We start from the raw sequence: 26,864 nt of genomic DNA on the forward strand, positions 1-26,864 counted from the left end.
AGGAGGCCTTTGCATCACTCTATATCTTCCTTGTACCTAGATCATAGGTCACCAGGTGCACCTCCAGCACCGTCCTCCTGCCCCATCCCTCCAGCAGGATCCCAGCTTTCCCCTCCTATTTCCCCAGCTCTGCCAGCCCCCAGCACCAGGGCCCTATGGTCCCAATTCAATTCAACCCTGCTGAAATACAGGATATTTTACCTCCACAATGTGTACCATCTTCCAGTGATGGTGTTGCTGGGACCTGGATCCACACAAAAAGAGGTTCACATGGGTGCAACATACGAAGAGTTAAGAGAACCCATGTATTCCCACCCCATACTGAGATCCCTCATTACCACACCAGCCCAAGGCCCCATTTCCCCTTCCACCACTTATATCCCTCTTAGAAATTTTTCTTCCCTAGAGGCAAAGGTCTCTACAAGAACAGTGGGAAAGGAGACCCTAGAGGAGGGGCCACCACTACTCAGCTGGGAGAGAACAGTGTTAAGCCTTACATGGCAATCCTGTGCTCAGGGTCACATGCAGAAGGGCTTCTCATAAGCTCTGTCAAATGACAGTGAAGAAAATACATTAATCCACCCGCTAAACACCCTGGCAGTTCTGGCCCTGCTGCATGTTTGGACACTTCTGCTTGCCAGGGCAGCACTCTAATTTCTGCATGTTGCCTCCAGAAACAACCTGCATTTTGAACAGTCTTCAGTGCTGAGAGCCAAAGCTGGAGGAGACCAGGATAAGGGCACCACAGAGGGGATGCATTCAGCTGCTGGGAGACAGCCATGAGCTCTCCACTGTGAAGTGGCTTTTACTGGCATCACCTATTTGCTCTGACACCTGATGCCCTACAGAGCATAAACATAAAAAGCATCAGAAAAATAGTCAGGAAAACAGACAGAAGACTGTTACTGGGTTTACATTTTCCAGGCCTGATTTGCAGTGAACAGTTGGATTTTACTGCCAAGGTAAGGCACATGAGATCCAGAGTGAGACCTGGTATTCTTGGCAAATGGAATTAACAGTACCAATGATAGCACGTGGCTTGCACTGGAAGTGGGCAAACAGGGAAAGCACACTGAAAAAGTAATTTGTATTTTCTGAGGGCTCTGGTCCTCAGCTGCAAATTTCAACACTGAATCCATCACTGCTGAGACTTTTGATTAACAAAGAACACCCTCCTGTACAGATAATTTTACTCCTCATAAAGAAGTCCTATGGTGATGAATCAGGTTTTATATGACGTAGTAGACAAGTGAAATATATCCCACTTAACCCTGGAAGACTCAATCCCCACCTACACTGGATTCTAGATGAACAAAACCCATATGCTGCACTTCTTATAGACCCAATTCTGTTCAGTCATGATACACTTCTATCTGCAATAACTGCAAGTTCTGCCCAAAAAGTGGAACCTAAAATTGATTTCCATTGTGGCAGCATCTTGGTTTCTGAAAGCAGACTGGAGAGATACAAATATCACAGTCTACCTCCATAATGTCACAGCTTTTAGAGCTGGTTACACCTCTTCAAATCCAAAGGCCTGCAGACACAATCAAGGCAAACTCCTTTTCCACCCTTGGCATTTCCTGATCCCAAATGTGATGGAGACTTTTCCAGCCCCTGAATTTACTGTTCACTTTATTTCTGTTTCAACATAGCATTTATGGCAACCTCTGTTCTAAATCAGACATTGGGAATATGGGGCATAGGAGGTATGGGTATACTCAGCTGCAAGGCAAAAATGATGAAGATTTCTTGATGCCTGAGGTAGCTCTGTGTTGTACTTCAAGTGCAAGTGTATCCACCACCTCTTTTCTTTTTTCCTACAGAGATATATATTGAAATAATTAAAGGAAAGGAATATCTGAACATTGTTTCTTTCTGCTACAGTCCAGAAACTATAAGCAAATGCACCAGACTTGTTAGTCCTTAGCTAGTAGCTAGCTAGTAGTCTGTATGTCCACAGTTAATGCAATACATGTTAAAAAGCTCTCAGAGTGTGCAAACACTGAACAGAGATCAGTAACTTCTGAATTTGCTCAAATGCCTTATTAGATTCTCCTTCCAAGCTCAAGTTCACTCTTCCTTACATCTTTTGATAACTGTAGAGGTTGGCAAGGTCCAAAGTTTCCAAAAGTGACTGCTCAGAGCTTTAGAAAAAAACTCCAACAATTAAAATCCATGACAGTTAAAATGGTCACTGTTCAACTGGAAAGATTCAAGCTCTTCATGTATCAATCACAGAAAAAATTAAATCCCTTTCCTATTCCCCACTACAAACCTTCATCCTTGGAGCCTGCGAGCCTGCCCAGTTGGGATAGGGATTGCAGGCTCCCAGGGCCCCATTCCCCTGCTATATGCTGCAGAAGACCCAGGATAAGGGATTTATCAGCTCTCTCTTGAACATGGCCCCAGCAAGCCTAAAAGGGCTGATTTTGTCATCTTTTGTCACTTTTTTTTCAGTCTGAGGCACACAAAGAACGGGGGCCTGGGCACTTACTGACAGAGGCCAACTTCTCTACAGTCTCAGGAAACATGGCCTTTGCCATCTTCTCTGGGAAACACACAGTGGTTCATATTTACACACTAAGTTTGGTGTACATCCATTTAACCAAGCATGCCAACATTATGTATTCATTTGGCCCATGAGGTCTCCTCATTCATAAAAAAGTGAAAACAGACCCCTGGCTACCCAACTGCTCTAATTATTTAAAGACATTTCTGATGCTGGCAAGGGCTACAGCACACATAATTCAGCCTCCCTACCTTTCTCAAAAACTAGACAAACACATCAGTGTATTTTATATAAGCCTTACAGGACTCTGGTTATTTTATTTACTTCAGGCCCATTTCAATATAAGTGCTTTAAGCAGCTAAAGCCAAACAATGTTAACCCCCTAGCTGCCTTGCCATACCAATGATACTTTTAACTTCCCCACTCTGTTCTCTCTGATTTGTTTTTTTCAGGTATAAATGGTTTTTAAGACGAATTTGCCTTAAGTGTAATACTGCATAAGTTAAGATTTTATTTCATGGAGTTTGAAAAATGTGGAAAAACTGCAGAATTTGAGCTCCACTTGTTAGGAGTTAACTCTAACATGTGCAACCATGCTCTCTTTGAACAAAGCCAGCACTGCTAGGCTGTGCATGACATCTTGGGGTGTTGTAAGATTCTGCTCTCTGATTCCTGTGGTAGTATTTGGTTGAAAAGGCTCAAGGGTAAATTACTTGAGAGCAGAAAACTTTTTCCTTTCTGTTTAAGCACCTGGATGGGATTAGATGGGATATAGCTACATGTTGTCTTGCAGAAATCATTTAATTTGTCTGTTTTCTGTCCCTCGTCTGCAGAGTCAGGACTGCCTTACTAAGCCCACAGTGATCAGCTGAGAAGATACATTCAGCACTTTCTGTGTAATGATCACAAGCTGGTTAGTTCGGTTTAGGGTCTGAAATATTTCCTACACACAACCTGGAGAGAAAATGATTTCATGGTTTTAGAAGAGTGGCCACAGCCTCATGCCAGACAAAGCACTGTGAGCCTCGAGTCCCACAAGTGGGAGAAAGATCTGGTATGTGAGAAACTCTTTACTTTCCAATGGGAAAAATTTCCCTAAATTCAGATTTCTCTAAAAATTGTGCGGGCATATCTTGTTTTATAACATACCTGAAGAGTCTTTTCATCGGCCTGTGCCTACAGCAGTAAAGCCAGAAATTCCTCCTGAATTTTGGGGAGAGGAACAGAATGGATTGGGCTGCAGCACACAACTGCTTTACTGGATCTATATGCCTGTCAACCCTTTTGCAGACCTCTTGGAAGCAATTTATGGTCTTTGAGTTCACCATCCTCTGCTCTCACTTAGATTTTGACCTACTCTGTGAACTCAGTAAAACCTTTCTCTCTTCGTCTTTCAACAAAAGTTTGACCCGTTCATGTGAATCACTACAGAAAGGTCAGCTGTGATCAAAAGCTAATGGACCAAGTCAGTAATGAACTTGGACTGAATTTGGACATGTAAGTGTAAAAAGTGAAAAACTACAGCTTTCTCTGATGATTCCCACACAGTACCCTCTTTTCAGATCAGGAGCCATACCAGTTGGTGAGCATCAAACCCAAAACATGTGAGTTTATTTGAGTTTCAAAATAGGGGAGGCTTTCCCTGTTTCATTTACCTGTGAATGACTGCACGCAGAAAGAGGGAAGCATGAGGAATCTCACATTTTTGTGTTAGCTGAAATATATGTCCACTAGTTATGTTGTTAAAAATGCTTTGTTAAAAATTGTTGAGTCAGGTTTTGATGAGGATTAGATTAAGTGCAGTGAGCTTCCCTTCAGTAAAGTCAGATTTTCAGCTGCTACCACCTAGCTGTTACCCAAAGCAATGTTTTTTAAAAAAACACTGTGTGTGCCTTGAAAATTCTGCATGACAGATGATCTCAAAATGCAGACTTATTTAAGGGTCTGTGACTAAGGTCCATCAGCAATTGTCTAGTCTTCCACATTGCTGCTACCACTGAAAATACTAAACTACCTTACTGAGTCTTGTCCAGATTATCTCCTCTATCATACATCTTACATATCTTACATACATCATATCTCTTTCTGCTGTTTTATCTTCCAGAGTGAAGGTAATATCTGAGTTGGTCACTAAGTTTTCTTCAAGAAGTTAAGAACCTTCTCAACTCTCTTTGGTCTCATTGGCTGCTTCAGGGGACAGATAAGAGGTCTGCATTATTTTGCTTTCAGGCTTTGTTTCAATGGATCTTGATAAATCCTGCTTTAACTAACATGCAAATAAAAATACAATACACTAATACTTAAAATTACTACCAAATACTACTAAGAGTTAGCAGAAAACTTGGGTGGAGGCCTCAGACTAGAAGCAATGGGGAGACATGTGGGAGACATGAACACACACAGATACGGTGCACTTGTCCATCCCCTAGACAATCGTGTTCAATACCTTTTGTCTTCAAATTAGTGGCTTCCTGACTGCACAGCCATCACTTTTGCAAACAAGTCTTTCCCTGTGGCAAATCCCAGCACCAAAGTAGAGCCATTCAATATGATCTACCTCTTGTTTCTGCTCTTTGTGTTGCCAGCTCTTGGGTGGCTGGAAATTGCCTCTGTCAGGAAAGAGCACAGGCAACGGCACTCAGAAATGTTGTGATAAAAAGAGACAGTCAGTGCCCTCCTCAGTGTTTTGTTTTGATACTCTTCAGTTCTCCATTGCAAATGATAATGAGAGGCTGAATACCCTGAATAATAACAAACTAGATAGTTTTCTTTTTCTGCCCACTCAGTATTTCTGCTCCACAGTTCCTGGGATGCTCATTTCCAGGATGCCAGCTTAGCTCTCAGGCAGCAATGCAGAAATGTGCCACCCAGCTGGCAGCATTCTTGACCCTGAGCCAAGAGTGGAGCCAGCAAGGCTGGGAGAGTAAGGTGGGTGCAGAGTGAACAGGGCTGCACCACTGCAGTGTTTCTGGAAGCAACAAAGCTGTGTTCTCACACCACTGCATTTGAGCAAATTCCTGCCAGGACCACGCTGGCTCTTTGCCCGTGGTACAATTTACCCACAAATAAGATAATTCATCCATGGAAAATGAAAAGTGGATCTATCAGCTGTTTCTTTTGTAAAACTGTCACCCTGCAACAACAACAATGAAGCATGACCTTGGTGTAGGAGCTGCTGCTCCTGCTTTGACGCCTTGTCGACAATGTCCCACATGCCAACAGCTACAACCCTCAGTGAGCTGACGCGGGTACCAGAAGCTGAACCTCAGGAGGACTTTTTGCCTGTACCAGTAATCCCAATCATTTGCTGTGTCTAGTTTCTCAGTTCCATCACTCAACACCAGTCCAGCTACTTTGATGCAGTCCTGCTGCATGCTCTGCAGGTGCCTTTGCCATCCAACCATGGTTTGGTTTTCCAGAAGCTCAGCCTTCAGTCCTCTCACTTGCACTGGTTTGAGATCAAGATTCTTTGGTAACCCACCGACCTGAGACTGTAAAGAAATACAGGCAAATCAACATCTACATAGATTCCCATGGATTTCTGAAAATAAGATGCTTGAATGGAAAGTAAGTGGCTAAAGACCAGTGAAGGTCTGTGCCCAAAGATTTTTGTGTATATCTATCAGCATCTGCAGGTAAGGAGTTGTCATGGGGACTTCAGCCTTTCACCAGCACTGGGAAATGACACACAGCCACTTAGCTACAGAACCCCAGTATTTAGATACTTGTTCCCTAGTACCTATAGAACTTGTAGTCTATACAAGTATATAGATTTGTATAGAATATAGAACCTCTGAACCTGTAGTCCTAAGGTCTTGGTCCTTTTGTTCCTCATTATCTGAATAATTAAACCTCACAAAGCCTTATAAAAAGAGTGATGATATTCTGAAATTGTTAACTTGAATTAATAAGACTTGGGGAGGTGAGGGGTGGTGTTTCAGGTTTTTTCAGTAAATCTTCTAGGTAGGGCTATTAATAGATTTTCTGTCTGAAGAAGCTTTCTGCCAGTCCAAATGAATTATGGATCATTATATCTTAGTAACACAGTTGGAATTAGTTGATAAACTTTTGATATTGTACTGCTTATTAATATGCTGATCTGTTGCACAGTTTCTGCAGGTACTGGAGGAGATATTTAGAAGTACCGGGTAATCACTTTCCCTTTGAACTAAATGCATTTAGGGTACTGTTAAATGAGGAATTATATGTCTTTCTCAAAAATGTGTGTTTTGAAGTCAATCTCCTGTATTTAGACTAGATTTTTTTTTTTTTTTTCATCCATAATGATCTTAGATGAAACAGTGTATGTTCACCCACGGATGTTATCTATACACTTCTGAATACCTAGATGGAATTGCAAATTATGGTTTACATTCTAGTATCCTGGAATATGATACCAGCCCTTTCTGTGATAATCTTGTAAATGCTGTGATCTTGATTATCTCAATACATTTTTCTTCTTAAAGGTACCCAAGAATTTTAGGAGATCTGCATACAGATACTTAAAGAAATTAGTCCTTTTGTATATCTCATTTGGCCAGGTCACACTTAACAGTTTATTAGCCTTTGAGAGCATTTTATTAAATTCTCACATCCAACTCCATCAGAAAGATCTCTCATGCCATACTTGTACTTTGTGCCCAGAGTCACAGAGTTATTCTGTCACTAATCCTCTGACTTCAGGGAAACTGCTGGGGGAATACGCTGCTATTCACATAAGTAAAGGCATCACAATCTGTCTCTTCAAAAGATATTCTTTCTCTTTAAATCTGATCTGCATCTAACTAATCTGGAAGCTATAATCTTTAAGGCTGTGTGGTTTACTCTCATCTACTAGCTCTAGTCATTCCTTTACAGTGCTGAGCTGCACTGGGAGACTGAAAAAAAAAATGAGCCACAACATCAGTTGAGTAAATCTTCACTTCCCAAAAGAGAAAAACTTGACAAATCTGACAGGCTAGAGCAAAAGGAGCATAGAAATCCCTACCAAAAATATGTGGGAGGGAACGTATATTTAAAACAGGACAGCCTAATTCGGCTGCTAAATCAGTGTAAGGAGCTCTGTACGTCTGTGTGTGCGGGAGGGAGAGGGAAAGACAGAGACACAGAGAGGGAGAGAGGAGCAGAGGGAGGGAGGGGGGGAGAGAGAGCAATGTGCCTTTCACAGAGCTCGGAGCTTGATGGGAATGTTTGATTAGCTCCTCTCTGAAAGAAAAAAGGTGTCCAGGCCTCCCTCTGCTGCCCGCCTCTCCTTCTCTAGAATAATGTTGGCTGGAGTTTGGGGTACAGAAAAGCTTGGAAAAAAACCCACTTTCATACTGTGTGGAGAAAAGGAATAAAAAGTTACACACCTCAAGCAAGGTAATTCTGATGTTGTTTTTCTGCTATATTTATTTAGGGGGAGAGGGGGAAGTTGTGTTTTTTGCCTGTTGATAATAGTTAAATATTTTCACTGTTGAGAAACTGTAGGGACATAACATTTTATTTAGCATTCCAGCTATGTGCTTAGGATCAAAGACCTAAGAAGATGAAGACGTAAATGTAGAATGAAACTGTACTTTACTCATATATACTTCATAAAATATTTATGAAAGCATTAAGCCCCTACTGTTAAAGTGGACACATATACTCACTGCCTGAACAGCAAGGGCTTTACTGTGTGATAAAGAGTGGTGTATATAAGCCACACACCAATAGACATTTATTCAAGCCTTCTGTTCAAATAGTTTGTGATAGACAATGTAACTTGTTCCTCAGTTTAAAACTGTTTTGCTTTCAACATTTTTTCACAAAGTCTTTTTGTTCAATAGGAAGGTGTGTGTTGTATCATTAATAAACACCACCTGACACTGGGAAACACTAATCTCCAAGGCACAGAATGGAAAATGGTATTATTCCAGTGATGTGTGTTTCTGTGGTGTGAACTCTCTTGGTAATGGATAGATGCAGATGTATGAACAGTACAGTAGCCCAGACTCTATACATCCTTTTGTGCTGAGCGCTTGTTTGGGTGGTGAGGCTCCAAAAATGAATAGCATTGTCAAGCCTGCCACAGCCACTCAGCTCTCTGCAGAGAGATTAGAGTCTTGATAAGTCTCTTCAAAATGCGAATTCTCTCCAACTAGTACAAACATGAACCAAATGCCCCAAGCTAAATATCAACTCTAGTTAATATTTTGTTCCTAGAGTTTATGGTAACTATACCACATTCGGAGCAAAAAGCAAAATTACACATTGCAGAGGCAAGTCCTCCTTAGAGCATACTTTTTTTCTCTAACCTCTCCAAAATTTAAACAAAACATCAAAACAAGAAAACACACACACAGAAAATTTTGTTTAGATGTCTTTTAAATTACATTTTACTGAGATGTGGCTGTATATGTTTGCAGTTTGTGTTTTTCTCTATAAATCCTGAAGTTAAAAACACTTTGCCTTAATCTACAGTCAAAGAAAATCTATGCTTTTCTGTTTTACCATCTTCTTCAGACTTTGCTCAGTTCATCACTTGAATGACAGTCATGGCAATAAGACTGATCTCTTTCAGAGATGCAAAAATAACTCAAGCAAAAATAATTGCATTACAAACATTAATTTTTAAATACTAAGTATCTTATATTAAACAGACTTATTTTGCTTGCATGTTTCATTTAATCCTTTGAGTTGCTAGGGCTATTCCCACTGGGATGACAAAAAGGACTTTGTGTTTTTTAGTTATTCAGGACATTATATTAAGAAGAAACTTTGAATGTACTGCCAATACTATGTTTCCACCTGTAATAGTAGTGTTATGTTGTTAACTTGGCCTTCTACCTTTACTTAAGGCAAGACACTTCTTTCCCTAGTGGTATAATTACAGCACTTATCACTGACTGGTTGAACCAAGCAGTTTTACTAGCTACACCAAGATTCCTCACACTTGGAATGCAAGAAAGATACTCCATTCTCTTTTGTCTAATAAGGATGAGATCCTACAAAAGACTTTCCTTTAGAGGAGGTATTAACAAGGTGTTCCCTTTTCACCCAGTTACTGACTTTCACTGAAGTAGTAGGAAATTAATTTTTACACTCCTTTTTGTCAAAATTAATTAGAGTATTTCTAAAAAGGGACTACCTGAGCCACAGTGTGAACACAAAAGCCAAAAAACAGGACAATTGCTTCATGTGAAATATCAGAATTATCTATTATTTCTGGCCATTGCTTCTCAGAAAACATTGCTAAGAACAATCCTGAAGTTTATGTAACAATGACATCAAAAACATGACTGTATCTGGTGTGCTTGGAGAATTTTGAACTTTTTCCTTTTCCTCTCTCAACGACAAATAAAACTCTAGTCAGAAAATACTTCATGTGACATCTACAACTTCTTTGGACAAGCTGTGGCAGTGCCTCAGCACCCTCACAGTGAAGAATTTCTTTCTAATATCTAATTTAGAACCTACTCTCAGTTTAAGTGTTGATAGGTAAGTCATTTAGGGCACCTGGATGAGATGAGAAAGAAAAGGTGATAGCTTAGCTTACTACCTGCAATTATGACTGAAAAACAAAGGTGCTGTGGCACTTGCAGACACGAGCTGTCTGTGTGGTGGGACTGGCATGGGCAGGGGCCAGAGCACTGAGGTGTGTGTTGGCCCACTGCAGCTGGCTGGGGTGACATTGTCTTTTCTAGATGGGTACTGAAAAACAAAAGTCTGGAATTTCCTGGCAGCCTTGGAGGGATGTTCTGGCCCCCTAAAGCTCTGGGTACACACCAGGACTCCCAGCCTGCTGTAGCATCTGCTGAGGTTTAGGTTTCTTGTTCAGGGCTCAGGGAGTGGACACTGAACATATATCCTTCCTTCTAAAAACCTCTCCATCATACAGGTCCCATTAATCTGTGTTGAAAAACAGAAACACAGAATTGCAAAACTGATTATTTGGGGTCTGATTTTTTTTTTTTAATTAAAAGGAAAATAATAATCATGGCATGTATTGTACAAAAAGCCAGGGAGGATGCAGCTACAGTAGTCACGGGTCTGCCCTCCACATCTCTCTCTTGTGGAGTAGATTTTTAAGTCCAGAGTCGGAAAGAGAAATAGGTGCTTAACACCTACTTAGAGCACTTCAATTCCTCCTTTGAACTTGCCGGGGCACAAGGAGCCCCCTTGTCCCAGCACTGCCTGGGGAGCCTGTGCTAGAGCTCAGCTGGGACCTGGGACAATGCAGCCCCTGTTCTGGGCCCGGCTGTCTCACAGAGACTATAATTATCTCTCTTCTAATGACCAGCCAGGCAAGATAACAGTTTTCATGCTATGTTTAGAAAACAATGTCTTACTACAAATTGACGGTTCATTTGTCTGTAAAAGAACTTCTCCAACAGTCCTAAAGCAGCTGCCACTCTTTTGCATCCCAGTTCCTTTATTTGCTGCACATTTCCCTCTTGGAAAACTGGGTAAATGCTGCACACGCAGCACAGCTTCTCGCTGCAGCACAAGAGGCTCAGGAAGGCACAGAAATGCCCAGAAAATCTGTAGCTGTTTAGATTGCATCTCTGTTAGTAAATTAAACGCTGTCTTTCTTGCCAGAGCCTGAATCCCCCTTGTGAACTCTCTAAGCCCCCAGCCCAAAGGGGCTGCAGGCACCGCTGAGAGCGCAATGCAGGGCAGGAGTAAAACTGCTTTGTGCTGACTCGTGATAATGCCCTGTGGATAGCAAGCTGATGCAAAGAGAGGGATGTGAAGGGACTTGTTCAGATAAAACGGGAGCATGTATTACTGATGAACTTTTCTTCCAGCACTGTGGCCCACAGACAAGTCAGGATCTACTGAAATCCTGTAGGCTCCAAAGGCATCTATGGGGTAGCTGTAGTGCCCAGCTGTGATTGCAGCCTGTGTGGGTAAAGCTGCCCCTTGCAAACAAACACCGGGAGGTGCCAGGTTTGGGCAGTCCTGGCAGCATGGCATTCATGGGCTAGCTACCCAAGTATTTACTCTGGGATCTGCAAACATTTGGTACCTAACTGTGTTCTGGGGCAGCTCTACATTTAGTGGTGTCTGAGGGCTGCCACCACATCCTCTGCAGGTGCCCTGCCAGCAGAGAACAGAGCCCATTCCCTCTTTCTACATCCAGCTCACCCTCATCTCTCTTGCCATCTTCTCTAGTCTCCTCTGCAGCAGGACATGGCTGGGTCACCTCTTTGGGCTCATTTTTTTTAGTGACTGAGGCCCTGGAAAAAAAAAAAAAAAAAACACAACAAAGTTTTGATCAGAAATAAAATTTCCCATAGCTTGGAAGCATCAATATTTCTTATTCAAATTCGTTTGAATTAAAAAACAATAATAAAAAATAACACCATCTGCAGCTTTTTCCTTCCCTTTTTAAGCAGAACACACAAATTTATATCTCATATTACAAACTGGAAACACATTTACATTTGGAAGAGTATTTTTAACCATCTCTTGTTCATTCAAATTATCTAGGTTTAAGCAGTTCTTAACATCATTGCTGTAAGACCTGACTTTCTAGCACCTGTAAAGTCCATCCCATCTTTGCTTTATCTCCAGAACTTCAGAGTGCATTAAGAGGTCAGTGGCACATTAAGAACAAAATCTGTGTCAGTTATCCTTAATGTGTCTCATTCTACAGAACATCCCATAGACATTCTAGAATGCAGAAATTACATTCAGCTTGCCTTTGCAAACTGTTACTCAGCCTATCACCTTATAAAATATCTTTGCAAATGTAACACATGTAACACAGCAGCCAACAGTCCTTCAGCTGGCAGCTTGTTTCACATGAAAAAAAGCACATAATTGCCCAAAATTTTTGGGAAAATTCTGAATGTTCTTATGTAGCTTCATGTAGTCCTTTAATGTCCCCACCAGGATGATCTGGGGATTTCCAACACGTTCAGGCTTGTACACAAAACTGTGGAAACTTTTACCTCTCAAAATTACTCATTTGCTGGGAAGTTTGGACACGGCCATGTCTGTGCCTCTCGAGCTCCATGCCAGGTTCCTTTAGGGACTCAGAAGGCTCCATTCTTTTTTGTTCCCCACAAATACATCATTTACCCTTCAGCCCATAGAACAGGGGTGAGACAGAGGAAAGCTGGCAGCAGGGCTGTGTATTCTGGCTGTGGACAACTTCAGTGAGTCAGAGCTACAAAAGGGTAAGGATTCCCTGACTTCAGGGGTATTTTCACAGCTGCCAGCCAGCTGAGCATGATGGGAGCCCATCCTTCTCACCTCCTTTGCAATGCATCTTCAACACTTGAAAATTTTGTTCTTCTGGGTTTGGTTGAAGAAGGTTTAGGACATGAAGCACAGGAAGAAAGAAGCTGCTTGGAAATGAGGCTACGTGGGACAGAGTGTCCTTCCCATGATGATGAGTGGGATGAGAGATTAGAGAAGTTTAGAGTATTTCCCATGGAGCAACTTGGTACAAATGTTACAAGGGCAAATACTGGCATCACATAAGTCAGAAAAGCCTACTTGTGCCCTGTTTTGGAGAAAGCCTTTCCATCAAATTGCATCTCAAAATATGTGGTAATTTGGGACAGTCTTCTGTGGTCTACATCTTCTTATTGGTGAAATCTGTATGTAGAGAAAAAATACATAGGTTAGGCAATAATTAGATTTTAAGTAGAAGCTCTTATGGTAATCTCCTAAAGCCGAAGTTCAAAATTCCTGAGCACGAAATAGATTATGCAATGTTGAGGACTGCAGGCTTAGTTTGTTTTCAAAACAAAAGACCACAAATTACTAGTTCCTGTTCCCAGTCCATGTGGTTTCCCTTTTTGATCTCACTCTCAGAAACAATCCTGCGATCATCTCTATTCAAAACCAGCAGGTTTTAACATATTCTAATATGCAAAATTAGTAAAACAGTGTTAGTTTGGTTCTGAGACACATTTCTCAGCCATTTCTGGCTGCACCTACGTTGTCACAGTATCCAGGACTAGGCTCTGAAGGCCGCTTTCTCTGCCACCATGTTTTCTAGCTGTTCCCCTCCAGGGCACTCAGATATTTAGGAATATAGTTTTGGAGGGCTAGCTATTCCTCACACTGTCCACATGACCCATATGTGAGAGATCACTCCTGCCAGTTGCCGAGGGCTGCCAACGCACGTGCCATAAGGCTGCCCAGCTTGGTGCTCACTGTGTCGTGTCTCTCACCAGCACCTCCACCAACAGCATGTCTCCAGGAAACCAGCACTACCTGTAATAGCCTCATTTATGATGTTGGCACTCATTCAAATCCATAGCTCACTCTCCTCCCAAAAGCAGCGTGGAGCCCCAAGATGTCTTCTTCAGTCACTAAAAAATGGAAACGCTACTCACAGGTCCACGGTTTTCAAACAGCCTTGTCAGGTGAGAGACTCCAGCCTGAGTGCACCTGTTGGGTTGCAGGTAGGCTGCAGACCAGCACCAGCTGGGGGAATACCACTGGAAGAGTCTGTAGCAAAGCCAACAGCAATGACCACTGGCTGGGGAGGGTCATGGGCAGGGAGGCCATGGTGGCCAGGCAGAATGTGCTGGGATGTGGGGTCAGGCATCCTGGCCCTCAGCAGCTGACTCTGCAAGGAGGCAAGCGATTTGGAGTCCCACCAAAGCAGAGGTAGAAGGTGACTGAGTGCCAGAAGGTGGTTTGGGGGTGTTTTCTGATTTGCCTTTGCTAGTAACCTCCCCTGTAGCAGAGGTTAGTTTTTTCTGAACTAAAGGTATCAGAAAGATATTTAACTAAGAAGGCTTGGGGAAAACATTTCCAAATAGAAGTAATGCAGTTAGGAAGAAATAATATCTTTTGAAAAGTACAAAATATTTAAGGGAAAATGTTATGGAGTGCAAGGAGCATGAGACTATTGTTTTTAAGAGGTTGCAAAATTGAAACTAATTTCTTAGCTTCAATTTACTGGTTTCCACAACAGAAGTGGATTTCAGCTTAGCTTTTCAAAATGCTCTCTACAGCATCCCCATGTTTCCTGATGTGCTGAAGACTTTTTGTGAAAGATGCTTCCTTGATCAAGTTGTCATCACTAGACAAATAAATTTCATTTCATTACTAGACAAATAAATTACTAGACAAATAAATTTCACCACTTCCTGCCTTACTTCAAACGAATGCCACATGCCAGGGTAGTTCCAGATTTTATTTTATTTTTTTATTATTATTATTATTACAAATGTTTTCTGAATCCTTATCCAGCCAGTCCATGGCTTTGGCATGGGACATCACTAGCAATACAAACTGCAGGAGACACTGGATGGATAAAACTTTTCTGTGAGCTGTTGTATAAATTTACTAGCATGCCTAAGGATGAGTTTGGCTTTTGATCTAGACATGCAATTCACTTTAATAGCAAAGAGTTATGTGTAGCTTTAAGCAGAGAGTAAACATCCTAAAGTTTCTCTAAATTTCTGCTTCTAAGTTTCTACCTAAAAAAAAAATGTTGTTTTGTTTGAACGTGCTACAGAAATTCCAAAACCAACCCCGGGGTTATGTGCAGTTTTTCAGTGCCTTTAACAGACATTCTTCGCTTTTAGACAAAACATGTACCTTCAGGGGAATTCTGACACATGACACTAATTCTTAGTTTGCAGGCAGCACAATAGCATGGTTACTCAGCACTCTTTATAGTGCATCCAATCTGAGAAACCATGTACTGCAATTTAAAAAGTCACTTTGACTTGTTCAAGCCATTTGTTGAAAATAGAAAATGGCACATTTTCTGAAAAAAAAAAAAAAGAAAGAAATGTGGCCACAATCTCATGCTACAAAGTTAGCACAGCCCTCTGGCACTGCTGAATTGCAAGTACTTTCCACTGCTTTCTATTTTTTGGGAAAATGGCAGTGCCAGAGATTGATGGCACCTGGCTGGGGTCTGAAGGATGTTAAGCAGAAGTAATAGTAAAATTAGAAAAGTAGAAAAAGTTTGCCTGAGAGTGGGGGGAAGATATATGACAAGACAAAAGCAATGGTGGGGAGGAGAACAGAGGGAGGAAGTTTTCTGGACAGGGATTCACAGGTTTAAGCTAACAGCAATTCCCAATGAGGCATGAAAGCCGTGCATCAAAATGAAAAATTAATGCATAATACATTAGCAGAAACCAAGAAAGTATATTGTAATGGCCCCCAATGAAACCATCATCCAGATAGTCCAAATTATATTTTCTCTGTGGGTGGGTGACATATTCTAAATGTATCTCTTCCTTTGCTGGAAGGGGCAGGTCAGACCTACATAATTGATGGTTTTCTTGCTGAGACAGATGAAAATGTATAATCATTGCAGTTTTATTTAAGTTCTGAGAAAGGTCTGGCAAGTTAAATCACACTGTAGTCTTAAATAAATTACTTTCTTCTGAAAGAGCTCTGCAGAAAGCAGAGAAGTCATCATCACAGTTACTTCAACCTTATGTTTTTATTTCAGGGCATTGCATGAACACAAAATGAGTAGTGCAGGGCTGCTTGCATGTTTCTATTTGTCTCTAAATTTCTGGGTATATCATCTCCTCATCATACCTATCTGAATGAGAGTTATTTTGGACTAAATCCCTCTTGCCAACCTTCATATAAACATTTCTTCAATCACCTCAGAAAAAAAATTAGTCCTGTGCCCAAAATGCAACTTAGGTAGAATTTAGACCTCTGAATCCACCCATACCTCACTTCAATGACTTGAGAGTGACTTGACAGGTACCCTGCAAGAGGTACTGGCTACCAGCAGTCCCCACAGCCCTCTTGTGAGTCAGGAACCTCACAGAGCAGAGCAGGCATCATTTAAAATGATATGTGGCAACCACAACAATCAAAGTACTGTAATTAGAAGCAAGTAATGAGAACACTTAATCATGGGTAAATGTCCATGGCCTCAGAGAGTTTGCACCCATGTTTTCTTCATCACTAAAGAAGTCCCCCATCATCAGACTCAGGGGCACGAAAGGTTGGAAGGCCCCAATTTTCTGCGACAAAGAAGACCCCCTGTGCAACCATGAATGACAAACATGGGGTCAGAAAGAAAGAAAGCGAGGAGGGGACTGACTTGCCACTTGTCTGGGAGCAGAGGAGAGCCAGGGTCTCTCTGCCTCCTCTTCCCCATCTGAATGTGCAAGCCATGGGGCTGCAGCAAGGAGTGGCTGCCCTGGAGGTGGGACCCACATGGCCATGGAACACATCTGGCAAAGGGGTTGTGGCTACTGAGTCTTAGGAGGTAAAGGAGTATGGTAACACAAAGACTCTTCAAGGGAAAAGCACAAGCTGTCCCCGGGCCCAGAGACTCCTTTAAGAGTGGTTCCCTTGTTCCTTTTGCTAAAACACGAATGTGTGACACATGATTCTTCTTACAACCCCTCCACCACGAGGGAAAGACTTGCAGCCACAGGAGCCTGGGTTTCCCTGTCAGCTTTCTGAGACACTGGGTAATTAAGTAGAGTGTACTACAGTGCTCTGAAGCTCAGCTCTGCTTCCAGGAAGCATTTTTGGGTTCTTTCATATATGAAAGAAAACAGGTGAGCATTCACTCATATTTTTTATAGCAGCAGAAGATGAAGTCTATGATATTTTTTAATTCTTGAATGCATATATTCTATTTCAGACCACACAAAGAGTAAAGTCTCCCATGCAGATAAGCTCACCTCACAAAATAGTACCTTGGATCTTACATTTTGTGACCTGGTCTGGTATACCTACAGGTCAAGTCCAAGCCTCTGAAATAGACCATACCTATCAATTCAAACTTTCTGTCTCAGAAAAACTCAGCACCTCCAGATTTTAAAAAGACAGCCACTTAGATGCTTTTCTTATGTACAGACTTTCAGAACAACACAGTGCACTGAGGGTATGTGTCTTCATCCCTCTGGCAAGGGGGTGAAACTAAATCACACATGGCAAGGGCTAGTCCTATTACCTAGTGTGCTCCAAAACCAACAGTTCTTGCACTGCCAAGCAAGGTACAATAACATGGGCACAGAGTATGAGCATTAAACAAATAAAGGGTTAAACAATAATAAAAGTAAAATCAATTTAGAAAAAAAAAAAAACTAAAATGTTTTCCTCTAGAAGAAGATGATCAGCTCTTGTTTATCCAAACCAGTTTACTCACACCTACACCAAGCCCACTTGATTTTCCCATAAAGGGCACATATTTAATTCAACCCACAGTGCTTAGAGATCATGCTGTTAACTGCATGCTACTTGCTCAAATAGCTTTCAAACAAAGTCCACTTCTGTTTTTTTTTATGGTGCCAGTGTTGCTGAGACATTAGAACCCCTTGAAAAGGGGAACAATGGCACACACTATTGTGGTACAAAGAGAGTATATAAATTAATATCTGTGGCACAGGAGATTACAGGAGATAAACTGCTTACTCCTGCAGAGGCAAAGCACATGGCACTAGCAAAGAATTTCAGCTTGCACGTGGGATGGACAGCACTGCCTGACACCAAAAATCAAGGACTTAAAATCTGCACTTCCTCCAGAAAATGTTATAGTTTGCCATACAGTGAGAGTTTATGTGCATTTAAACCATCTGTTTGTTTGTAGTATGCAGCAGCTCTCAAATCTTTATAAAAGTCAAGTTGCTAATAAAAGGTCAGCATAAAAATCTTACTTTATTCACAGAAAGAATAGCTTGCTAATTCTGTCTCTTCACTAGCATTCAAGAGTTTTCAAGTGTTTGCGGTCAGGAAAAAGTAATCTTCATTCTTTCAAATAGGACTTTGATTTTAAAAGGTAAAATATCAGCAGCACTGGGAAACACTGAAGGAGATAAGTCTTACTACATTTGTACTTAGCAGGAATTGAAACACACGTTAATGTAATGCATATACTTAATAGCTTTTCTGGCATAAAGGTAACTTCTGTTATGACAGTCTGAAAGATTCAGATGGGAAAATGTACTCTGATAAACAGAGATCCAGCATACAGTTTAGGAGATTTAATAGTGAGTAGTCACTATTTTCCAGTTCTGACTGGGACTGTAAATACTGCCTTAATAGAAATCTGATTAGGAGAAATCTCAGCAAAACTCATGCTCCAGACTAATACCAAGTAGAAACTTTTCAGTTTGTTTTAATGGGATCTATTCGTTTTGTAAAGGAACAAAGGAAGTACAGCTTTGCATTTTATAACAAAGTATCATTCTTATCTACAGGTAAAACATCCCCAAACAGCTCAGTGGATCTACACAGATTAAAAAGTATGTTGTAAGCATGGATTGGAGCCCTGCTTTCCCTTCCCAGAGAAACAAAAAAAAAAACAAAAAACACTGCTTTTTTCCAAGCTGTTGCTCCCGTTACCAGTCCGAAGGAGCAGATGCCCTGCTGGTGCACAGTGCACAGTGTAGGAGATCTCACACAGCTTAAATCAGGTGACACCCTAGGCCCCAGACACAATGAATGCACACAGACTTCCCACAACAGAAAGCCTGGAGCTTCTATGCCTGACACTTAATAGTCAGCAATGTAAATCCTCCTGTGCATTTCCCCATGTGACAGCCCAAGGTCTGAAGGCCAGGACCACCCCTTGGAGTACTGTCACCAGAACTGTGTCACAGGATGTCTCTGCATTTCTCCTGACATGCCAGTGCCTAAAGTGGAAATTAATATAGTGCCAAACCAAGTTTATTTACTGTTATAATTTATTTCCATGAGGATACTGGTATAAACAGCACCACTGAAGATAGAGAGCCCACAGTGAGACGCTTTTCTGTTTATCTGTGACAACAAAGCTGTTAAGTAAATCTAACAGACTTGTCTAAATGTTCCCAGTATCTTTCTTACTGATAAACATCTGTTATTGCAGGCTAAGGGGTGTGCTGAACTCTGCTGAACCCCTGACAGGCTTTAAATCTTAAATCCTTTTAGATTTATTGGCTTCTTTCTGCATGGATTTGTAATAATTTAGGAGCAAAAGCCCACTTTCTGTTGCCGTGAAGAGCAATGCCCCCAGCCGACTAGGTAGGAAATGCAACTGCAGGCAAGCCTAGGGTACTGCCACCCAAGGGGACTGGGATGGCTCCTGGGGAAGCTGGCCATGCCCTGGGGACAGCAGGGCTGGGGGACAGCAGGGCTTTCAGGAAACAATGGGAAGTCTTGTGATCAGCCCTGGTGATACAGGTGGTTGCACGTTCTGTAAGACAGGAAAATTTAGGCAGTATTGGACTCTCTCCACACAACAGCCCACCCATGAAGCCAAATTTTCCATGGATGCTCTACAATCTTAGACCTCTTTGAGTCTAATTAAACTGGTGATGAAAACATCTCAGCACCAAATGCTGTCAGGAAATTTCACACGAATCTCTTTGACTTTAAATTAAAATGCCAATGCTGAATTTATTCACTGCAAATTTTGGGAATGCTCATATTAAGACGTCTCTTGCAAAGTCTAAGCCAGTGCAATCTTTAATGGTGCATGGTAGTTCTGCAAATGAATCTCAGCTTTTATTCTGCCTCTTCTTTTTCTCTGATTGACCTAAAGTGAGAATTCATTGAAGGGGAGCAATTGTTTGATACCTCTGATGCGTTAATGGGTTGAAACATAAAAGGGAGGAGAAAAGCATCTGAGCTAAGTTTCTCTGAGCACTCTTCTATATCTTGGTGCTATTTCTTTTAACAGCTTCACAGTGGAAATACACTGCAGTAAATGCTTAAAGCGGATTTTTGTTCCAAAAGATGGCAACTCTTTTTAATAGAAAGTAACCATGAGGGCAGAATATCACCACTTAACTGCTCTTGCTGAAATGGCTTGTACAGCCTGGGGTCACCCCCACTGCACTGCCCAACATTTTTCAGAAAGACACAGTGACTGTGTTGAGCCTCTTTCCATACCCCTGGATTCAATTCAGGAGCCTCTGAGGAACTTCTGCCACTTTCAGCTTTAGCAGCCTAGCAGGAAAACTTTTTCAGGAAGATCACCAAGGAAAGACATTGTGCTATTAGGAAGTGACATGGTTAGTATGTCCTGGCATTTGAAAGTCTACAACTCTAGGACAGAAGCAAAAATCAGAGGTGGATCTGCTCTATGTAAAAAGAGCTAGGAATTATATAGCCCCAGAACTGGCTGAACTCAGTTTAGACTGGCATACTATTTTAGTCATCCTCACTCATAGCATGTGGCTTGCTTGAAAAAGAAGAGCAATTAAAGTAAAAACATGGAAACATTTATATGAAGACAGAATGTAGATTTTTTTTATTTTTTTTTTTCTCTCCTGTATCTGCCTTGTTCTCTAAATTTCTTTCTGTGGTGACCAAAACCCTGCTTCTGAGTATGTGAATTGCTATGTAAAATTGGATGAAATCTGCCATTTTTCCAGGAGGCAGATATCTTGCATTCTCTGGTCATACAAAGCTTTAACATTCTTGTTTAACATTCATATTTTATTTCTGGATAGCAAGCTCATTTTTTGTTTAGTACAAATCTTTCCACTTGTAAGCATGTAAAAAGTTTCTCTGAAGATCAAGTTTATTTTGATCCTTGAGATTCTCCCTGTACAACAGAAAAATGTATTCTTCCTTTCAGACTTTTTACTCTATTTGTCAAACATTATGTAGTACTTTAATTACTATGATTAACTATGAGCCCCCAACACAGGATTCCCTCAACAATTGTGAAATAATAGCAAGAGCAGCAGGTGATGCTCAGGAGGGGCTGAGAGGGGCTATCTCTGATAAGTTTGAATTCTTGTAACCTGGCCAAGAGCTTCAGGGATGGAAGGGATCATGAACAATTTATGCAGACCCAGGAAAAAATGTTTCCCAGATATTCTGACAGAGTCCTCTTAATCTCATACATGTACACACATACGTGTTTTCAGAAAAGGAAAGAAACCAGTAATTTGGCTTACAAAAGATGAAATAATTGTAAAATACTTTATGCAACATCTTTCAGGAGTAGATGGATTTATTTATGTTCCCCATATCTGTGTGAGATTACTTGGTGTGCTTTGGTGTGCAGAAAAAATGATTCTAGTTTTCATACATATAGAAACATATATTTCTTAAATATAGAAAATATGATTTCTATATTTCTTAGAAGAGCAGTGAACAGATTTGAATAGATGTCAGAGCATCTCCATGCCCATCATGCCCTCTCCTGACACTGGCTTCTGAAATAAGTATGTGAATGAAATCTTGGTGTCCTGGAGCAAAATGCAAATTTTGGAGAGAAGTAAAAAAATAAGTCCATGGGGGTGTGATAACCCAAATACCACCTCCTCTGGAGACATGAGTTGTTCTAAAAAGTGTAATAAGAGGATGTAGCATGTGAGAACTGTGAAAGGTTAAAGAAGAGTGCACAGTGCCTCTTCCCCCACCATTCCAGTGTTGTCTGCAATACCTCCAAATGCAGCCTGATGTACTCTTCTTTTCCTTTTCAGTGCTCCTTAGCAACACATCCAGATTTTGCTTTACCCACCATGAAGGCCACAATCATTGCAACCTTCTTTGGTAAGTACAGCTGATGTGCTGCAATTAGTAGTTTATGGGTTTGTACTCTCCCATCCTGGATGCCCAGCGGCTACTGACTAATTCTCTTCCCTTTGGACTCCACGGCTGATGAAGCTCTCAGTAGCAGGTGTAAGCCTCAGCACAGCTTTTCAGAAATGGGCTACACAGACTTCTTGACTTTGGCACAGAAAAAAATATAAATTACATGCAGAGATCTCCAAGTATGTGACCAATTATATGCAGTCCATATCTGGTGGGCCTGAAAAACGTCTGTGATGTAAAGATTCCCTCTAAAGAAAAAACAGCTGTTTCAATTCTCCCTGTTCTTGTTCTTTCCATAAACAAGATGGTACCAAAAAGTTATAAATGTGTCCTATTTTCTTTCCATTGGCAGTCAGACAGGCTCTCACTTTTTGGGAACATGTAGAAACTCCAGAGCTTGCAATTCATCTTACACGAACACTCTGGTTGTGACATTCCCAGACAATATTCTCCCTAGCTGCTACTCTCAAGTCTGTCAGGACAGTTGTTCTTAGTTCAAATTCACAGCAATCTATGTAGTTCTTCTACATAAATTACCAGATTACTTTCCCCACATTAGATTATACTGTACCATTCCAAGTAGTTGAGATATTGCACTTATTTTCCACTCACACATTCCTTTTTTGTTTATCTAATTACAGTTTTGCCATGGTTACACAACTGCACTGGTGACAAGAGGCCCAAATACTTCATCTATGCATTGTCACTTCAGACACTGACACTGAGCAAGTATTAGGTGTGAGAGTATTGTAATTGTGATTGTAAAGAGTCTACAAACTCTTTACAATCAGTCTCAGGACAGAAAAGAATAAAATAAAGAAATTATTTCTGTTGCATATTCTAGTAAGATAAAGTTAACAAATGATAAGAGGATCAGCTGACACATCACAAGAGAGTTTCAATTCCCTTTGGAAGCTCCGAGAAGGGAAAGTTGAAGAGGAAAGTCAAGATATTTGTAATGAAGTTATCAATTACCCATAGTACAGTGATTATAAAATAAGCACTGAGAATAAAGAGATTTTGTATGTCATTTCTTAGCAAGTAAATACTATGTGGTAAGCTACATGCATATATTGGGATGCATCTCTTAATGTAACTGCACATGTCTCTTTTACACTTTTCAAATCATAGTCCTGCTTACTGAAGAAAACAAGTGGCTTTGCTGGGACATGCCACCCTAGAACCTCATATGGTCTGTAATGCTGCCCAGTATCCCACACCTGCTGCCACCAGTGAGTGAAATGTCACAACACAAAATTACAGGATAACCTTCCCAAAGGATTATTAAGAAGAATCTTTCACACCTGAACTTCCCAGTTGCTTTATGCACAGAGCACACTATTCCATTAACATCTCTATCACACCAATTACAAAGTGTTCCCACTGCCTGTGGAAATACTTTTTGTAGTTTTCTGGACCACACGGACTCCATGGCATCTTTAGATAGTGAGCTCCACAGATGACATGTGAACTGAACTGATCTTTAATCCCCTTCAAAGAACTTCCCCACAGTAGATGCAATCTTGACTGCAAGGTTAACCACCAAGTAGAAACCTAGATGTGGCTGAGAATGTTCCTATTTCAGGTTTCCAACCTGTTGATTCAAATTTGAGAAATGTCATGTAGAGGAGCTTGTATTTACTGATGTTGACAGTCCACCTTTTTCCTGATACAATGTTTATTTCTTCTAGGTGTGTTTCTTACATGTACATACACAGCCAAGGAAGCCACAAAGAAGACAAAAAAGGCTAAGTTATGTAAGTGGTCTCAGTAGAATTTTTGGCTGTTTTACAGCAGACATCTCCAATTTCTAAGAAAGGTGCAAAGTGAGATTATATTCTGGCTATTCTTCGTAATTGTCTCAAGTCAATGGCGTTATATGTTAGCTAAAAGATTCCTTTATCGAAAATAAATCACTAAGTAAAGTGTGTGTCACTTAACACTTACAAAGGGAAAGTTTTGTCATTCACTACTAAAATGTATCTTCATAGGTCATTAGGTCAAGGATCAAAGGAAGCATTAAGGTTTTCACAGAAGGAGAGAGATACATAGCTACGTGAAATGGACCAGCTGTAACACAAAGCATATGTAGCTGATTAGCGTGAGACAATTGGTGCATCTCTGTGCACTAGGATGTTTAAGCTATTCTGCTGCAGGAGCATTTCTGTCCACAGATTATTTTGCTCATACAGCTGACAAACAAGCCTGCTGCGAGGCTGTAAACGCACACTTAAATCCCTTGTTCAAAGTAAATTGTACCCAGCAAAAAGTTTTAAAAATTAAGGGCAAGATAATGGGCTGTGACTTCAGCCTGACATTATAGATGGCACAGAGCTACATGAGCACAGCAGGAGGCTTGGGAAGCATCCCCACCCCCTCCTTCCCACGTGTTAACCACAGGCTGGGTGACTACACTTCTTTCTCTCTCCAGCCAAGTGTCATAACAGATATTTCCTTCAGAGAAGCAAACACTGAAGGTCAGGAATATCTGCAGGCTTCCCTATTCCATCCTTAGTGACTGCCACATGCCTTGGTAGAGGGGTTATTATGTGTTATGTTGTAGATGCAGAAGACAGAGATGTCTTGTATCCCAAAACCATTGATGTGAAGGCTTAGGAGGAGGGCTTTCCTGTCACTCAGTTACTCACTGTTTCATGACAAGATCACTCAGCCATGAAAGCATTCAATCTGACTTTACCAAGATTTTGCACTCGCAGATGTACCCCAGATTGATTGTGATGTCAAGGCGGGGAAGATAATTAATCCAGAATTCATTGCAAAATGCCCTCCTGGATGTCAAGATGTAAAATACCGTGTTTATGGCACAGACATTTATGCTTCTTTTTCCAGTGTCTGCAATGCTGCAATTCACAGGTGAGTGAGCTGAAATGAGTGAGGCACTCAGACAAAACTGTTATTTTAGTGCAGGGCGCTTCCAACTTTTCAATTTCTTTACAGTTCCCACTTCCTTGTAGGTTTGATTGCAGGCTGCTGTAGAAAACCTGAGAGAAAGTCCATGTGTGATGGAATGGATCCATTCTTACAGAGTGCTGTCAATCCTGTGTTCTTAGAGAAATTAGTTGTGTTTGAAGAAGTTTCTCAACCTTTGGAGAAATGTCTTGAGATTTCCAGATCTCTCATTCATGCATAACAAATTACTATTGTACTATTATTATTCAAGTGGAAGATAGAGATGGAGCTGCTACTACTAATAAATCTTCAGAAAAAATAGGCATAGCACCAGTGATGAATACATGCAGTTCTCATACTTCTGGGATTGGTTTGATTCTCTGGGTTTGAATTTAACTGTCCTTGACATCAAAGACTGAGTAATGTGCTTTCCTGCTACATAAAAGGACACTGCACAAGGAAATGAGCAACATAAATTTTGCAGCAAAAGTTTTTCAGAGTTTTATTAGCCATGCAAAAATGTGCATAAAATTCTAATGGAGAATAACTGCGCGATGAAAACACACTGCAGTTGGAGGCAGGATGCTCAGGCAGGATGTATCCAGCTCAAAATGCAGCAAGAAGTTATAAAGCCTGATTGACAACTTGACTTATTTTGGAGTTACTTGAGCTACTGCTGCCCTTCGGGTTCTGTGGAAGACCTGGGATCTCGGCTAAAGCGGGATAGGTGAGGCTTTGGGAGCTGGCCCCCCGTCTCTGCGCTGCCCTGCGCTCAGGCTGGGGTGGCGGTGTGCGCACAGGGCTGCCACCTCCTGGCTGCAGCTCTGCCCGCTCAGCCCGAGCTGCGGAGATGACTTTCCAGCGGCAAATTCCTCCCTCAGACACCAGTGCACAACAGAAATTGTCTCGGCATGCAGAATTAGTCCCAAAGGGAAGGGAACCAAAATACTGGTAGCATCTGCAATCTGCCCGCAGCCTGGCTGGCTGTATTGTTGCAGTGAGGGTTTCCGTTTTTCTCATTTGCCAGCTGGTTTTGGCTTTCTTAGCTTACATGTTGCAGCTCCACAGACAGTGAATTTCTTCTCCACACATTTAACAGCAGCTTCCCACAATTACCAGAGCAAAACATGCCTCTAACATACTCTTCAACCCCGTTTGCTGCCCAGCACTTATTTTGCTGCCTGCCATTGTTACTGCCAGCCCTACAACTCCCCTACAGTTGCAATTGCTTCCCAGTTGACCTGCCATCCCAGTGATGCCAGAGCAGGCTGCATACACTGAAGGTTTTCTGTTTGTCTTGAGGTACATGTTACAGTGCGTGTTAAACACCATTGGATGTGCACCAGACCTGGAGACTGCCAGGTTTTCTACAGCTTCCAGCAAAATTGTGTCCAGTTTACTCCAGGCTGAGGTCAGAAACACGCCTGGGCTTTTGCAGAAAACACATACTGAAACTCAAAGAAAACGCATTCTGTCACATGGTTGGCCTGAAAACTCCTTTGAGAGCCTCTGCCTGTATCTTCAGTCATTCAATCAAGCTTGCAGGAATTTTAACGAAGGCGGTAGCTTTTTCTTGTGTGCAACTAGGTCAAGCTTAAACAGAGGACCAGTAGATCAGTGGGAAGAGCAAACAGATCCTGACAGCACTTTGCAACAAACTGCTCTTCTCTATGTGGAAGGAGCACAAATATTTCTTAGCAGCAGGCCCAGTAGTAACATCACAGCCCCACCACCACCCCCAGTTTAAAGGTAAAAGGAATCGCTTCATACCTCTCGCATTGTAGAACAGTTTTGAAGGATTTTGTGGAATTTCTCCCCTCAGACACCATGTTTCCTCCTTGCAGCGGTATAATTGACAACACAGGTGGGAAGATCCTTGTCCAGAAAGTCGCCGGGCACTCTGGTTACCGCGGGAGCTTCTCCAATGGTGTCCGGTCCCTGTCACTGCCACGCTGGAGAGAGTCTTTCCTCGTGTCAGGTA

The 26,864-nt window shown here is 41.5% G+C and overlaps 1 protein-coding gene and 1 long non-coding RNA gene across 3 annotated transcripts in view; one reads left to right on the forward strand and one right to left on the reverse strand.

Annotated features, from left to right (window-relative positions):
- Positions 1-7,672: 7,672 nt before the first annotated feature.
- VIT (vitrin) overlaps positions 7,673-26,864 on the forward strand; it is a 56,973-nt gene continuing 37,781 nt past the window's right edge. For both annotated transcript variants that reach the window (XM_015621716.3, XM_015621717.3), the window contains exons 1-5: positions 7,673-7,873; positions 21,862-21,931; positions 23,665-23,730; positions 24,691-24,847; positions 26,728-26,861. In XM_015621716.3, coding sequence (XP_015477202.1) covers positions 21,901-21,931; positions 23,665-23,730; positions 24,691-24,847; positions 26,728-26,861 — 388 coding nt within the window. In that variant the 5' untranslated portion in view covers positions 7,673-7,873; positions 21,862-21,900. The remainder of the gene's footprint in view (positions 7,874-21,861; positions 21,932-23,664; positions 23,731-24,690; positions 24,848-26,727; positions 26,862-26,864) is intronic.
- On the reverse strand, positions 10,390-26,819 carry LOC117243682. The gene is made up of 3 exons (XR_004496321.1): positions 26,654-26,819; positions 12,737-13,084; positions 10,390-11,715 (listed from the first exon to the last, which is right to left on the reverse strand). It is a non-coding gene; the product is annotated as an uncharacterized LOC117243682 (long non-coding RNA).

This window comes from Parus major, chromosome 3 (genome assembly GCF_001522545.3).
Source record: "Parus major isolate Abel chromosome 3, Parus_major1.1, whole genome shotgun sequence".
NCBI classification, from domain to species: domain Eukaryota; kingdom Metazoa; phylum Chordata; class Aves; order Passeriformes; family Paridae; genus Parus; species Parus major.